At 40.8% G+C, this 15,702-nt stretch overlaps 1 protein-coding gene across 1 annotated transcript in view; it reads left to right on the top strand.

Annotated features, from left to right (window-relative positions):
• The window catches only part of NME7 (NME/NM23 family member 7), a 107,613-nt gene that overhangs the window by 18,303 nt on the left and 73,608 nt on the right, over positions 1-15,702 (top strand). The window contains exons 5-8 of the mRNA XM_088801827.1: positions 4,443-4,550; positions 5,299-5,465; positions 13,535-13,645; positions 15,512-15,562. Of these exons, the coding sequence (XP_088657953.1) occupies positions 4,443-4,550; positions 5,299-5,465; positions 13,535-13,645; positions 15,512-15,562 (437 nt within the window). The remainder of the gene's footprint in view (positions 1-4,442; positions 4,551-5,298; positions 5,466-13,534; positions 13,646-15,511; positions 15,563-15,702) is intronic.

Raw genomic sequence — 15,702 nt, 5'->3', positions numbered from 1 at the left:
TTGGCTTAAATAGATTCAGACCAGTTTCTGACTCTTAATCATGCAAATTCTGAAAATCAGATTTCTAGTGAGTTCAAGACTGTTCTCCATGATGTAGTATATAAGTCCGTTTTGGTGTGATTTAAGCAAGGGAGTACTTTTGTATGAACAGAAATGTTCTGCTGCCTATTGTCAAGTAATTTTTCCTGAAATAATAGCATCAGACAGTGCAGCATACATTCCTTAACGCATGGACAAGTTTGACAAGGTTGGCCCGATTTTTATTGTTGTCATGATGCTTTCTAAGAGCTGATTTGTGTTACCGGGCAATTTAATTGAAAGGGTTTAGTTTCAGGTCCTGGAGACCGAGCAAGCAGAGCAGCATGTGTCGACTGCTTGGTCCTGCCTTCCTCAAAGCCTCTTTTCACGTGGGGTCTGGAATCAAGCTGCCTGGACTCTCCTGTTTATAAGCTATGTCACCTTGGGCAGGTTTCTTAACTTACCTGAGCCTTACTTTCGTTATCTTTAAAATGGAGATCATAATGCCATCTCGTTCATAATACTGTTTGGATAAACAACGTCTTAGCACATAGCAAGGACCTCACAGAAAGTGCTAGCTCACTACTTATCACCATTGTTGTTGTTCTTGCCACAGTGACTTGTAATGATTGTTTGCATATTTGGGTTTCACATTACTGAACTCCTTAAAGTCAGGGACGGTTTCTTGGAATCACAGAATGTTCCACAGGGCTTGGCACCAGATAAGCTGTTGGCAAATGAATAAATGAGTGCATGAATGGGGTATCTGATCATCTGTGGTTTGTTTATTTCCCCCATCTTTTTTTTCTTCTTATTGTGGTAAAATACACATAACATAAAATTTACCGTCTTAACCAGTTTAAGTATACAGTTCAGTGGTATTGAAATGCATTCATGGTATTTTACTGCCATCACCACCATCCATATTCAGAACTCTTTCATCTTGTAACACAAACTCTAGAACCGATAAAAAATAAACAAAAAAACTCCTTGTTTCTCTCTACCCCAGCCCTGCCAACCACCATTCTACTTTCTGTCTCCGATTTTGACAACTCTAGGGACCTCGTGTAAGTGGAATTATGCAGTGTTTGTTATTTTGTGACTAGCTTATTTTACTTAACATTATATCCTCAAGTTTCATTCATTTTGTGGCCTATGTCAGAGTTTCCTTCCTTCTTAAGGCTGAATGATATTCCATTGTCTGTATATAGCCCCCTTTGTTCATCCATCCATCCATTAATGGACACTTGGATTGCTATTAAGATGAATATGACTTATATATTAGTCTCGTGATCTTATTCCTCTGTTCAATGTGCTCACCAGCTCAATGATCCACTATTTTCACTTTGTTTTTAAAATGGAAACATATCACGTATCGAACTTTCCATGTCTTCGTGCAAACTCCACCCTCCCAGGTTTGCAGGAACACCCGTGCTTGCTCCCAGCTCTGCTCGCTCGTAATGACGACTGTAGGAATTACTCCGAACGCCTATAGTTCTGTGTCACACAGCCTATCTCCGAATTGTTTTTGTTGTACCTTTGCTGTGTTTCATGTGTATTGGTCTTTTGTCAACTCAGGATGATCGTAAAGCATCTGAGGATTTGGATCCATACTTTGACCTCTGTAGGCCTGTCTCGCCCGCCCAGGACCGAGGGCGAGGCTAGAAGGGAGCTTTTTCTATCCCCCCATCAATCCAGTCTGTACCGAGCCTGCTGAAGGTCCTTGCACATGAAAGGAATCCATGCTGTCTGCACATTTCATGGGCTTCTTGTTATATTATGAAAAACAGAGAATCGGATGTTGAACTTGTAGTAATAATCAGGCAGGGGAATAAGAAGTAGTGCCCTGCGACTCACGTCTTCTCCTTGGTTACTCCGGGGGCTGAAGAATCCAAAGCATTGTCCTTCAGAATGCATTCCTGAAGAACTCTGAGTTCTAGAACTTGGAATTTTATAACCAGCAAAAATACCCTGCAGAATAATGGAGGTGAAATCACCATTTCCAAACAGACATCCGCTGTGTCTGTGACCCCACGCGGCTGTATCCTGTCACTGCTGCCACTGCGTTTTTCCTCTGGATGCTTTTCTAGTCCATGCACTGGTTTCCGTTCTCTAGGAATCAGGTATTAGCTCTGAGCAACTCCTTTCCCAGCACATCTTACATGCAACTGCCAGAACGTATGACAAGGGCTCCATGACCTTGTTAGAGCCCTTGTACAGCTCTAGAATGATCCCTGCTCTTTCCACTGTAAGTTATTGCGTCTGATTTCTCGTGATTGCTGTCTGTGTTCGTGTTCAGATGTGCCTTGTAGACAGGCGGCCTCTCTCACTGTCTCCCATCTCTGTTGCTCTCAGGCTGATCCGCAACTCTTGATTTGTTTTCATATTCCACTTTCTTAGTTGTTCTTGGAAGATACCATTGGTTTGCTATAAGCTACTTTGTCAGCCAGAAATATCGTGTTTCCCCAAAAATAAGACCGGGTCTTAATATTACACTTTGCTCCAAAGATACATTAGAGCTTATGTTCAGGGGATGTCGTCCTGAAAAATCATGCGAGGGCTTATTTTCCAGTTAGGCCTTATTTTCGGGGAAACACAGTAGTAGTTCTCAGTTTATTTTCTTTGTATCAAAATTGTTTTCTGGGTAGTGTATTGTGCAAAATGCCACTACCTGCCTCAGAATTAGTGTAATTGGCAGGTTTTGTGGTTGGGCTGCCTGGATCAGTGGAAGTGCCAGGGCTCATTGGTTTTTCATTTGCCATTTGCCTCACTGTCCTGCCCTTTGCCTTCATTTAGATGTGCCATCAATCATTTCTTCCATTTGGAATGTTATATATTTTAGTGTCAGCAATAGTTCAATAATGCCTTTGAGTAAATGAATATTTTAATATAAATAGTAAAAAAATTTAAGCTAAAATTTAAATATATTTAAATTTACATTAAAAAAGGCGTACGATACATTAAGAGGAGTGCAATGCACAGTGAAACCTAAGCTTAGAAGAGCTGTATTCATAGGAATCAATATGAAAAAAAAGGAAAAAAGGCTGTCACCAATGTCATGGTTTTTACCTTTATTTTGTCTTGACTAATAAGCATTGTTTAAATGTGTCCTTTTTGGGGTGATTGTGAGAAAATAAAATAGTGTGTTAAAAACTACATTCAGTATAGTTTATGAGTATAATAATTAACAGAACTGCACATGCAACCTCTATTAGAATTTTTAAATGAATTATTAATATCAAAGGAACCCATCCAAACACTCTGACCAGAGAATCAAATGCTAACTCCAAAATTAGCAAAAAATTCCTAGATTCCTTTCTTCCTTATGTCCTCATTTGCTTATTGTAATGAAAGACCTCTGGAGGTTGAGTTATTTTAAGTATCATACATGATGGGAAATCCTGCTTAATAGTCGAGGAAAGAGGACCAGTCTCTGACTTACGTTTGTCATTTCATCCTCTGTGGAGCCACAGACCTCCAACTAGAGGGAGCTTGAATGACCAAGGGTGCCAGCTCTGGGTATGAAACGCACCACTGCTCTGGCACCAGGACGGCTGGCAGCCAGGGCGGGAGCGGAGCCAGATGTCCTGAAGTCAGGACAGTCCTCTGAGGACTCTGGCTGGAGTGCTCTCTGAAGGTCTGCTGAGCCTGCCTTAGGCTGCACGGCATTCCAGGAGGACCCCACTGAGCCAGGGTTTCCTGTCCTGCACCCCTGTCAGGCTTGTCTTGAGGTCTGTCAGCTTCTCCCAGACCGCCCCCCTCCACCGCCTTCTCTCTTCTAGAAATTTCCCTCACAGAATGTCTCTTACAGGAATCAATCTCTTCCATGTTGGCAACTGTCTGCTTCTCAGGGGACCTAGACTTAAACATTCTCCTGTGATGTCTGTAAAAGGATGCGAGCATGTGAAATTAACCAAGGAGAGAAAGGATGTTTACCATCATTTCAACGACAACCATATGCCGATACTGCTAGATTCCTAAATTTAGGAGAGTTAAAACTTTATATAATTGTGAGCGAGCCGGTCAGACATTTTTTTTGTTTGTTTGGTTTTTTTTTCCGTTGCAGTTTATTCGTTGTTTATATGTAAACTTGCTTTAGGAAGTACTGAATTATTACAGTAGTCAGATCCGGAGCTGTGTTCTCAAGAATTCTCAGTTTACTCCGGATGGCTGGATGGCTGTGAAGTATTAAGCACTTGGTAAACCATGTTTGAGATAGCTAAGGCTATTGAATAAATTAGAAGGAAATATTTCCCAGGGTGTGTCGATAACACAAACAAGCAGAATCGTTCACTAGAATAAATAAGTAGGGACAGATTGGTTTGTCCCACATATTTGGTCATTGTTGTTTTCAATTTGTAGGATTTATACAAGAGTGTATACCTTTTACATGTTAAGTGTTCAAATTCTTCTTTTTCTTGCAGAATCATAGTGAAAGATTTGTTTTCATTACCGAGTGGTATGATCCAAACGCTTCACTTTTTCGACGTTATGAGCTTTTATATTACCCAGGGGATGGATCTGTTGAAATGGTAAGTGAGCCTTTCTTTGCTTGAAAGTTGGAAACGGAGTGAAGATGGGAGAGGGAGAGGAATAAGATTGCCTTTTATATAGTTGTATTTAAAATGTATTTATATGTACATGTTAAGTGGGAATTCTTTTTTTGGTATTATAATTCCAACACACGAAGATAGCTTTGTGCCTTTCATTTTAAATGTCAAGACAGGAATTCCTATTTTTTGGTTAGAAAAAACTAAAGTGGGATTATTCATGCTTTGGATTAACAATAGTCAGTAAGTGATTACAGATAAAGATTATCATGATCATAAATATGTCACCATTATTGAAAGCTGTCCTCGCTACAAAAAGCCAAATTGAAGAAGATGGGACTAAGACGTCCCGCCTATTTCGTTATGTCCTTTCATTGGCAACCCCTTTACCTGTAGACCTACGTATTTGGTATTCGGGTTTTGCCTAGGCAAGAAAACAGAAATTTTGATTTTCTCTGGCATTTTAGGGGTACTCTTTTCCTGAAATGATTTGGCAATAAATTTTTCTATTCAGAGTTTTTTAAAGTGTTAAATTTGCAGTTTTTATGATATTACTGGAACAGACTAGGACACATAGAAGTCATAAAAGAAATTATGCTTTTGTAGCAAAAATGAAACCGAATGTCACCTGTGTTTAATAAAGCAGAATGCAGAACTAGTTCTCATTGATAAGGTTAACATTCCCTACTGATAATGATTTGTTTTACTGTGTTGTTGTTTGGGGTTCTAGCATGATGTGAAGAACCATCGCACCTTTTTAAAGCGGACCAAATATGATGACCTGCACTTGGAAGATTTATTTATAGGCAACAAAGTGAATGTCTTTTCTCGACAACTGGTGCTCCTCGACTATGGCGATCAGTATACAGCTCGCCAGTTGGGCAGTAGGAAAGAAAAGTAAGAAAGCAATTATATAATCTTTCTTCTCCATTCTGAAAACATCATACATGTCTTGTTACCACATTCTCATTTCTTGTTTCTGCCTTGTGTTTTGTTTAAACAGTAGATGTGTTTTCAGTGATTCAGTTCACTGGTAGGACATTTTTAGAGTTTTGTGGACCATATTCTGTGATTTACCCTTCACTCGGGTCATAAGGTGATGCCCATGGTGCTAGGCCGTGATTATATTCTGGGGGAGAAAAACACAAACGTTTTATACACCCTCGACATTCTTTGTAACACGCGTCTAACTGGAAACCGAGAGTATCTGAATAAGAAGAGTCTTGGTGTAGAGGATTAAACTTGGCTTATGGGAAAGAAAAGACCCATAAGTGGAATCAGTGGAAACTCGGAAGAAAGTCATTCCTTGTGGAAGAGCAGGGAGGGCTTTAGGAAGGTGTTTGAGCTGGATCATGAGAGATGGATTGAATCTCCACCCAGTTGGATGAAGTGGGGGGCATGCAGGCCCCAGCAGTGGGTGTGAACAAAGGCACAGAGGGCAGGAAGTTGTATGTCATGTGCTGGGAAGAGCCCGCTGTCCTGCTTGACGAGCTCTTGGTGCTTAAAAAACTTTAAAAAATTTAATCAGAGAAGGAGCCTGAATTGGGTCTGAAGAGGAAGGAAGGCATGTGGAAGATGAGTGGGAGTAGATTAATGGCAGCAATGACAAGCTCTCGATGACTGTTCGCCGTTATTGTATCAGGCCCGGTGTTGAGATGATGTGTGTGGGTCACTTATTTAAGCCCCACAACAGCCTAAGAAAAATAGGCACTGTTGTTTTTATCTCTACTTTGCAGACGAAGAAGTTGAGGCTTAGAGACGTTAGGCAACGTGTGGAAGGTCACAGGGTGGGGGGGCAGAGCCCAACGTCCGTCGGAATCACGGATGGGAGCGTTTAATCATAGGAGAATGGACAGGACCTGGAGAACGCTGGTCTCTTGCTGTGGTTATTCATTTTTATGTCTGTGTGGCGCCTGGCACGTCTCCTCATACATTACAAGCACTTCCCTGGTGTCAGCGGGATGAATTCATGAATAACAATTTAAAATGTATTTACCCTTTCCTCTTTTTCATTTCTTCCCTGTTTCCAAATGATGACCTTCAATCTAGTTGACAGAACTGGTTTTGTCTAGATTGTAATGCACGCTGTCTGTTCTTGACCTTATTCACAGACATAACGTCTGTCTGATAAATATTGACCGATCAACTGAAGAAAGAATATGAGTGTTGTAAGAAGGAAAAAAGCACATGCAAAATTGTGACACAGAAACTTGCGGGTCTTGTAACAACTGTACCCCGAAAGAGCGCTGTAGTGATGCCCAGAATGGTAAATTACTCACGGGAATGTGCCGCAAGATGTGGTGAACGAATGAACAATGAGTTTACAGCACTGAAAATAGTTATGTCTGGAGGAAGGCGGGCGTCCTGCCCTCTTCCCTCCCTCCCATTGCAGGTGGCTCTTCCGGTGAAGGGGAGACACTGGTCCAGGGCGCCCTCCACGTGTGTCTCTCTCGTCTTCTCTCCTCACTGTCCATCAAAGCTGCATCTGCCATTCGGACTCATCCTCAGTGTTGATCTGGAAACGACACAGGACAAGTTTAGATGCAGCTCTGCAGAGCAGACCTGGAGAGCACCTGCCCAGGGTCCTACACCTCCCCACAGCCCAGGGAACGCGGGGGCCAGAGCCCCAGCGGGTAACCAGGTGGAAGCCCCAGAAGAGCTGTCGACTATGCCTGGCTCCAGGCCTGCAGGTCAGAGACGAGAGGCGGGGCCACACAACACCTGAACCTTACATGGTCCAACAGAGGAGCAGTTGAAAGGGGTGCAGAGAGGGAGTTCTGCCCTGGGAATGGAGAAGTCATGAGGATCAGGGGTCCTCACATCCCTGTTGTCAGTTTTATTTCCTTCAGCCAGTCGGCCTAACAATTTCGAGTGGACCAGGACTGCTGCTCGCGGGAGGAGATGAGCAGAACACTAGTTCCCTTCTGCTCTCCCCTTTGGGAAACTCCTCCATGTCCTCCAGGACCAGTGGGGGCAGTTGAGCTTCGGCTGCTAATGTGGGCGCTGAAGTACATTAGCGGAAGATTGCAGTTCAATTTCCAAGGCCTTGCTGAAAACCCACCCCAATCCTTTTCTCATCTTTGCTTATCTACAGTCTCATGGTCCATGCGATAGCTCTCACAGCAGCACGACTGCACCCCAAATAATGCCATGAAAAATGCCTTTCCATTATGAAGTTCCCTGGGAGAGATTACAGTTCCTTTCTCTGTAAACTGAGGGCCAATCCTGCCTTCCCATTCTGGAAGTCTCTATCACTGGGCTCCGGGTTAGTTAACAGAGCAGAGCTGAATTTCCTTTTGTACTCCAGATACTTAGCCATCTTTCCGTAGAATGGGTTTGATTGATAATGTATTTTGGTTAATAAATGTTCTTGTTTGCCATTTCTTTCAACCTTGTTATGTTAACGTTTTAGGTGTGTCTCTTGTAAACAGCATATAGGTCTTTAAAAACAACAACAACCTGAAAACCTAGATTTTCATTGGTAAGATTAGTACATACAAATTTACATATGTTGTGTTACTGGTATTGTTGTACCTATTGCTACTGTTTTACTTCTTTCCTGCTTTTCTATTTTTTTCGGTTAGTTAAGGTGTTGGTATGTGTCTGTCAGGTCAAGTTTGTGAATTGTGTTGTTCACAGCCTTCACATATTCAATCTTTTTTTTGGTCCACTTATTCTATCTATTACCAAGGTTTTGGTAAAATTTCCCACTTGTCATTTGTCTATTTCTCCTGGTAGTTGTGTTCATGTTGATGTTATCATTTTTAGGCTATGGGTCACTAGGTTTTAAAACTGTTACATCTTCTTGGTAAATTGAATCTTTTGTTATTATGAAGCGATCATTTTTATCTCTAGCAATACATTTTTACCTTAAAGTCCGCTTTGTTTGATAGTTAATGTTTGCATGGATGCCTTTTTTTTCCCTTTTTACTTTCAAACTTTCAGTATGCTATTCTAAATATGTCTTTCTGAATAACATGCTGATCTGTGTTTTAAATCCAGTGGTATTTTTTGTCCTTGATTTTTTTTTTTTATAAATCCAGTAATCTAATTTTATATTATTCATCTATTACTGTATAGCATTTACTTTTACTGTAACGACTAACATATTTGGGGTTAACTCTGCCATCTGATCCTGTGAGTTTTGTCCTGTTTTATTACTATTATTTTTGTTCCTTTTCTGATTTATTTTGGATTGGTTGAGGATATTTCAATCCACTTTTTCTCTATTGTTTGAAAGGCGTACACTCTTTTTCTATACTTTTAGTACTTACTCTAGGAACTACAACATGAGTATTTATCAAAGCTTGGAGTAAGCCAGTATCATTAGCTTCCTTCCTGCAAATAGAACCTTAAAACAGTGTAGCTCAATTTTCTGCCTTGCTGAATCATATGCCAGTTTTGCTCTGTAATTTTTCCTATTATTTTTATGAACCTAATGACTCATTATTATTGTTTTGCATTACCAGTATTCAATTAGATTTTACCACTTTTAGCCTTTTATGTTTCTGTTTGGGATTATTTTGGTTTTGCTTAAATTAGATTTTTTTTAAAAGAATTTCCTTCAGAGTGTGTCCATTGGGAGAGAACGCTTTCAGTTTGTCCTCATCTGAAATTTCACTTGTGTCTGTATTTCACTTGCATTCTTGAAACTACCCTCTTATCTGACGTGTTTTATTGTTTCTCTGTACTTCATTCTTAATCTGTTCAAAGTTCTTTCTTCAGTTGCGTCTAGTCTCCTGTCAAGCCATGTGTCTAGTTCTTTTGTTATTGTATTTTTATCACTAGATCTTCTAAAAGATTCTTTTTCAAATGTCCGTGTTTACTGTGTATAACTTACAGTTTTCTGTTTCCTGATGAAATGTTGTAGCCTGTCTGTTAGTCCTTCAACCACCGTTGGCATGGACACCTTATAGTCCAGATCGGGTGATGCCCAGATCCGTCCTCTGCTGTTTCTCCTGCTTCTCCCTCTTGTTGGTCATTTTCCCCCTTTTGTGTGTGTGTGTGTGGTTCTCTTTGGTGATGATTGTCGTGAGTGTATGTGTATGGATGCACATATGTGTGTTGTGTATTATTATGTAGATTATTTGAGGTACCAGATGAAGTTAATCCCCTCTAGGGAGGAACTGTGTTTGCCTCTGACTTTTTCTGGAGGCATTTGGAGCCACCCGGATGACCATGAAACTCACAGTTGGAAGTTTCCAGACCGTCACCCAGGGGATCGGAGCTTGTGCTGCTGGGCCACGTGAGGCCCAGTTCCTCTGGCTCACCCTTGGGGTGCAGCCGTTGGTCCCAAATTATTCTAGGGAACGTCCTCTGTGGGGTTCTGTTCCCCAATCCCAGTGACATAGTACAGTTTCAAATTCAGATTTTGCCAGACAGGCAGTGCTGTCAAGTCATTGCAATGTTCATTCTCATTTTTCTGGGTCCCCACTTTTTTTCACTTTTGTACGAATAATTGCTTAGTATCCAGTCAATTTATCTTTGCTTTTAGAAAGTATTTAAAAAATATCTTGGTACTGTTTTCCAGTGGAAGTATTGCTCCCAATAACTGTGCTATTGTTGCCGGTGGAAAGCCTGGCTTAGAAGTTTCCTGCAAACTACAGGTGCCTCATAGGAAACTTTTTTTCCTTCCTCTACTGGCAAACACCCACTTCACGCTTGCAAACAAAACATAAATTGGCCTAAGGCTGATGTTGTAGGATGGGTTTTATATGCTTAGGGAAAACAGGAATACACTTTGGAATATTTACATAAGTTACTATGGGATACAGTTTACAAACGTATTCCTGTAGGTGGACAGCATTCCAAGCGTCCATAGCACTGGACGACCGAGGACGTCAATTGTACAGTGTACTGACTTCTCATCTTCATCACATGCATATTTGTGGCAGCTTTTGTTTAGAGCCTGAAGGTGTGTAAAGAACATAGTTGTTGCATGGCTCTGTGAAAATGGTCGTTTTCCAGCAATCTGTGTCCTGCCTGAGTTTTGGGAAGGCTGGCCAAACTATTCACTCTCCACTGCTAAGAAGTTTTAATGTCAAAGAACGATTTTCATACGTGTTTTGTCGGTTTTCTTTTGAGAGCATCTCATGTTGCCGCATCCTACAAAGCACGCCTCAGTGCAGGGGAGAGGTAGATTGCTATAGGGACAGCCTCCAGTGAGGTGTCCATGCCCTTGTCTGGTCCCCTTTCACATTGACTGGACTTCACCAGGTGCCTTGCATTGGCCAAAGGAATGGCAGCAAACGTGCCTCAAGGGGGTGCTTGCTAAGGGCCTGTACACTGGACGCTGGGTGGCTGTGCATAAGCCTCGTCTGGCCTCCTTAAGGATGAAAGGCCGCAAGGAAAGAGGCCACGCCCCCAGCAGACCCTCCCCCACAGCCAAATGCAGATGTGTGAATGATGGAAGGTGAATCCACTGCCCAGCCCACCTACAGAATCTCGAGAAATTGTTTTGTAGTGGGGTGGTTTGTGCAGCAGCAGATAACAGCTGCACTCTTAAAATGTTTTTGTACCGCTCTGGTTTCTTTGTGTGCTTTCTTCACTTTTAAATAACACATTGCATTCCTGATGCCTCTCTTATTTTCCCTCCAAAATACATTTTAATTATTACCTGCTGAACAATTAACCAGTGCAGACATGACAGGAATTTTTTTTAGAGTAATTAGTCATAGTACTCAACCCTTTGTCTTCTGCAGGCACTCAAAGAGAAAATGAAACTGTAATTTAAGTTCTGTCAGTTTGTGTTTTTCATTTCACGTTTCTGCTTGTTCACAGAAATGGATGACTGCTGATGTGTTCTATATTTTCTTTAAGAGCTATGGCTCATGGACGTTCTTCCAGAATTTAGCATAAACAATTGATGGGCTAGTTTGGCTTATAATATTTAAATAGTGTGAGCTGAAAAGCAACCAGTTTTAATTGTGTCTTCAAAGAAGCCGTACGATACACAAATACTGTGACTCATTTGCTTCCAAATAAAGAAAAAAGGTAGTCAGATATAGCTGGTCATAAACAGACTAAGATAAACAATTTTTGTTTTTTAAGGTTTAAAAGCCAGCCATAAGTTACATCCAATTGTAAATAAGGATATTTGAATTATGAGATCCTCAGCTAAGTTTGTCTCATGGGTGAAAAAAAAGTAACTGTCATGCAGGGTGTCATGCAGGGTCTCAGCTCCAGCTCCCCACATAAGAACGCAGGATATGGTGAGGCCAAAAAGGAACACCCACGGAGCCATAGGTAGGGGAGTCATACCACTATATTCTTGCTGGCGGCTGGGTTGGAGATGCAGGAAGCAGGAGCCACACGATCTGCAACCCGCCATCCACTTTTCTGCCTGCCAACCAACCCCACTTGCCAACTGCAATCCACGCCTGTCTGCAATCCTCCATCCACGCTTGCTAGCTTAGCCACAACAGTTATTATCAATGGCCAATGGCTGACCGGTAACAGCTGATGGCCATCTACTACCCGAGCCAGCACCTTTCCACGTGAGGCCGAGAGCCTGGAAACTGCTCTCTGGGACTCTGTCCCCACAGTAACAATGAAAAGACCAACCGTTCTCCTTTTATGAATTTCTTGAATTAATGTCAATGTGTCAGAACAATCGAAAAATAAAGAAGGGAAAATGGCAGCAATTCTTTATGATAATTTTGTGTGTAAACTGAATTATTCCAACTAATCTGATTTTTGTCTTGCGTTTGGAAATATAACCCTGGAGGATTTTGTGATTATACTCCTTTAATAATATTAATAGTGACATTATTTGTGTGTGGAAGGAGTACAGACCTGAGAGTGTTGGCAGCTAGGTGTTTTGTTCTGAAGATGCCACAGACGAGCTGTGAGGTCTTAAGCGTTTCACCTCTCTGGGCCTAATTGCTCATTAGTAAAATGAGGGCACTCAGGTGTTCTCCATCTCCAAAAATGTATTCTGCGGCTTCAGAGAGGGAGGGTGCATTGCTCTGATGAATCCTCAGAGGAGAGGATGATTTTAAAAGTTATTGTGGCATTTGCTTTCCACATACGTCATCAGGTAAGAAGACGTTTGGTTCTTGGTGCATCATTCGTGCTATGACTATGAATGATAGGAAAGTATTAACAAAATTTATACTTATTTCCAAATCGATGCTGAACTGACTGTATAGCATTCATATGTGAAAGTTTAAGAGACTAAAAATCAAGCTCGTAATATATTCAATGCAACTTTTTAGAGATTTGTCCGCTTTTATAAAATGTATCTAAGAAATAGAAATTTTAAGCACCTGTGTTTTCTGATTTGGGCATTGTGGGGGCAGAGCCCCAGAAAGTAGTTTCCAGGCTCTCGGCCTCACATAGACAGGTGCTGGCTCAGGTAGTAAATGGCCAACTGTGATTGCATGGCCATCAGCTGTGGCTAGTTGGCCGTCAGCTGTAACCAGTGAGCCATTGGCCACTAATATAACTGCTGTGGCTGTGCTAGCAGAGAAGAGAGAGGATGGTGGCTAGCAAGAAGCTGGCGGCTGGGCTGGCAAGCGTGGATGGTGGTTTGCGGACAGTGTGGATCCAGCCTCCAGTGAGAGTATAGTGCCGCCAGAGAGAATATAGTGGTATGACTCCCCCATCTATGGCTCCGTGGGTGTTCCTTTTTGGCCTCACCATATCCTGCGTTCTTGTATGGGGAGCGGGAGCAGAGACCCCGCATGACTCCCTGCACGACAGCATATTAAAACAACAATTTTAATGTTTTTCCCCTTAAGCTTTTATTATTATTTTTAGACGGGGTACTTAATTTTGATTTTCTTGGGAAAAAATAGTTGACTTAGTTTGGAGACGTTTTTAAGAGACCTTTAATATACTTTTCTTTATATATCATGTTGCTCTTTGATGATCTGGGGTGATTGTTAAGGAAAGTACATTGAGAATAAAAAGTAAAAACTGCTCATCTATTTTTATTTTCAAAGTTACTCTTTATTCCTTCACAGAACGTTAGCCCTGATTAAACCAGATGCAATATCAAAAACTGGAGAAATAATTGAAATAATAAATAAAGCTGGATTTACTATAACCAAACTCAAAATGATGATGCTTTCAAGGTAAGTTGTTGATAATTTTCAGTTATGCAATGTCTGGTTTCCTTTCGTTAAAAATCATCTTTTATCTTCATGTCATTGTTTAAAATTTAAAAATCTCCCACCAAATGGCAAAGCATAGAACAGCATAATCTTACTGAGAATGGAAACTGTAAGATGACAGGTAATTAGATGCATGAATAATGATTGAGCTCGAAGCAAGGAATGGTCAAGCTTCATTACCTGGTTGTTGTCTCCAGCAACCCCATCTGCTTTTATAACACCGATGCGTGATAATTGTAATATTCAAGTCTAGCACTGTATAAAAATGATAGATGGGTATGAGTGCTTATTTCTATTTGACAAGGGAGTGCTGTTGTGATTTCCAAAGGTGATGCATTTGGGAATGTTTATATCTAGCAACTCCTAGTATATATAGCTGGTAAATACACTTGTGTACTACTCTGAAAAGCAATGCATTCTGTCTGACCTGGTGTTTTCTATGTTGTTTAGTGAAAGTGAGATTTCCCTACAGGTAGGGCCATCAATGTAGCTGTTAGGTAGAATGGGGTTCCTATGTGAGCCCACTAGTTTTTTTTTTTAGTTTTTTTTTCAGTCAGGTGTCTTCTCATTGCTGTTCCTTGCAAGGGACAGTTGCTTTTTTGTGTGTGTTTGTGAGTGCAGGGACCATGGATAGCAGTAGATGGATATTTGATGCAGCTTTGATAAGTCTGATCCCTAGAAACCTTAACAAAACACCCTCAATTTAACCCCAACAATCACATACATTTAATTTGAATTTTTCCCCTATGGAAGCAAGATCTCTCAGTTTACACATTTTCTAGAAAGACAGGAGCATTGGACTTGGGTTACCCACGGTTTCATTAGCAAGCGGTAAACAGGCCTGCTCTTTGTACTGAAGACAGACGTGATCTCATCCCCTGAAGTTGCTTGCTGTAAACATCACCGGAAGAAGTGCCTGGGGTTCAAGAGCTGCCAGGGCCTTCCATTCTTACTCCCCAGCAAGACACGTCAGGAGTGCCAGGGACCCATGGGGGAGCATGTCCCGATATTTCTATCTCTTCTCAACTTATTTGCTCAATCATCAGTTCCTCCGTCACCACCGTATCTTAAAGATAGCAGCTGAGTTTCACCTGACTTCATATTTCTAGTTCTTGGATCAATGTTTTAGTCAGGGTAGGTACTGTAAAGCTGTCGTGAAAGAATAAATGGGTACGTCTTTGTGAGAGAATGGTGCATTTCTTCGTGAGAGCACAGCAAGACCTAACAAAACAACAACAAAAAGCTTCTCTAGGTGGTCTTTTTCCATCTAAACGTTTAAAGGGGGAATTCGATAAGAATGATGGGAAAATTCATGCCCTCTCATCTTGGTTTCAATTTTAAATTTTTGCTGACGATAACTATGAGGCCAGAGACATGTTAGAAATAAACAATGAAACAGTTTTAGTAGTTTATTAAGATTTTTCTTTTCATTGATAAAAAAGATTATTTTTTTTCTCTTTTAGTAGTTTAGTTATGTTGAAAGTAGAATCGATCATTTTAGTAGTCTTGCTGCTAACTCTTCTAAAATACTCCCCACACAAGTTTTTCAGGCATTCAGTTTTACCTCATTTTAGGCTGTAGTATCCTTTTTATTTCTGTGAGTTTCTTCCCCTTACCTATTTTGTTTTTCTCCCTGCAGTTGGTAATAGAAAGGGCATAAGCAAAAATGTGAAGGGAAGGGCGGGTATTTGGGCAAACTATTTGGTGAAAAATCATTGATCAATTCACATACAGATCAAATAAATAGAGGATTTCATGTTTATTTTATTAAGCTAAAATAATTATTTTATATAATTCTTAACTATTTTTGTTTTAATTCTTTTACAGGAAAGAAGCAACAGATTTTCATGTTGACCATCAGTCGAGGCCCTTTTTTAAGTAGGTGCTGAATTTGGGGCTAGTGGTATATACTGGAAAATGTATAAACCTATAAGAGTTATAATTTTACAATTAAAAATTTTGTTACATGAGAAGGATCTGTCACAAGGGCCATAATATCTTGCAACTGCAGAGAATTT

The sequence above is a fragment of the Rhinolophus sinicus genome, chromosome 11 (assembly GCF_057876585.1).
Source record: "Rhinolophus sinicus isolate RSI-liver-muscle chromosome 11, RSI-T2T, whole genome shotgun sequence".
NCBI lineage: Eukaryota > Metazoa > Chordata > Mammalia > Chiroptera > Rhinolophidae > Rhinolophus > Rhinolophus sinicus.
Note: the sequence above shows the minus strand (reverse complement) of the source record. Positions and strands in the feature narration are given on the sequence as shown.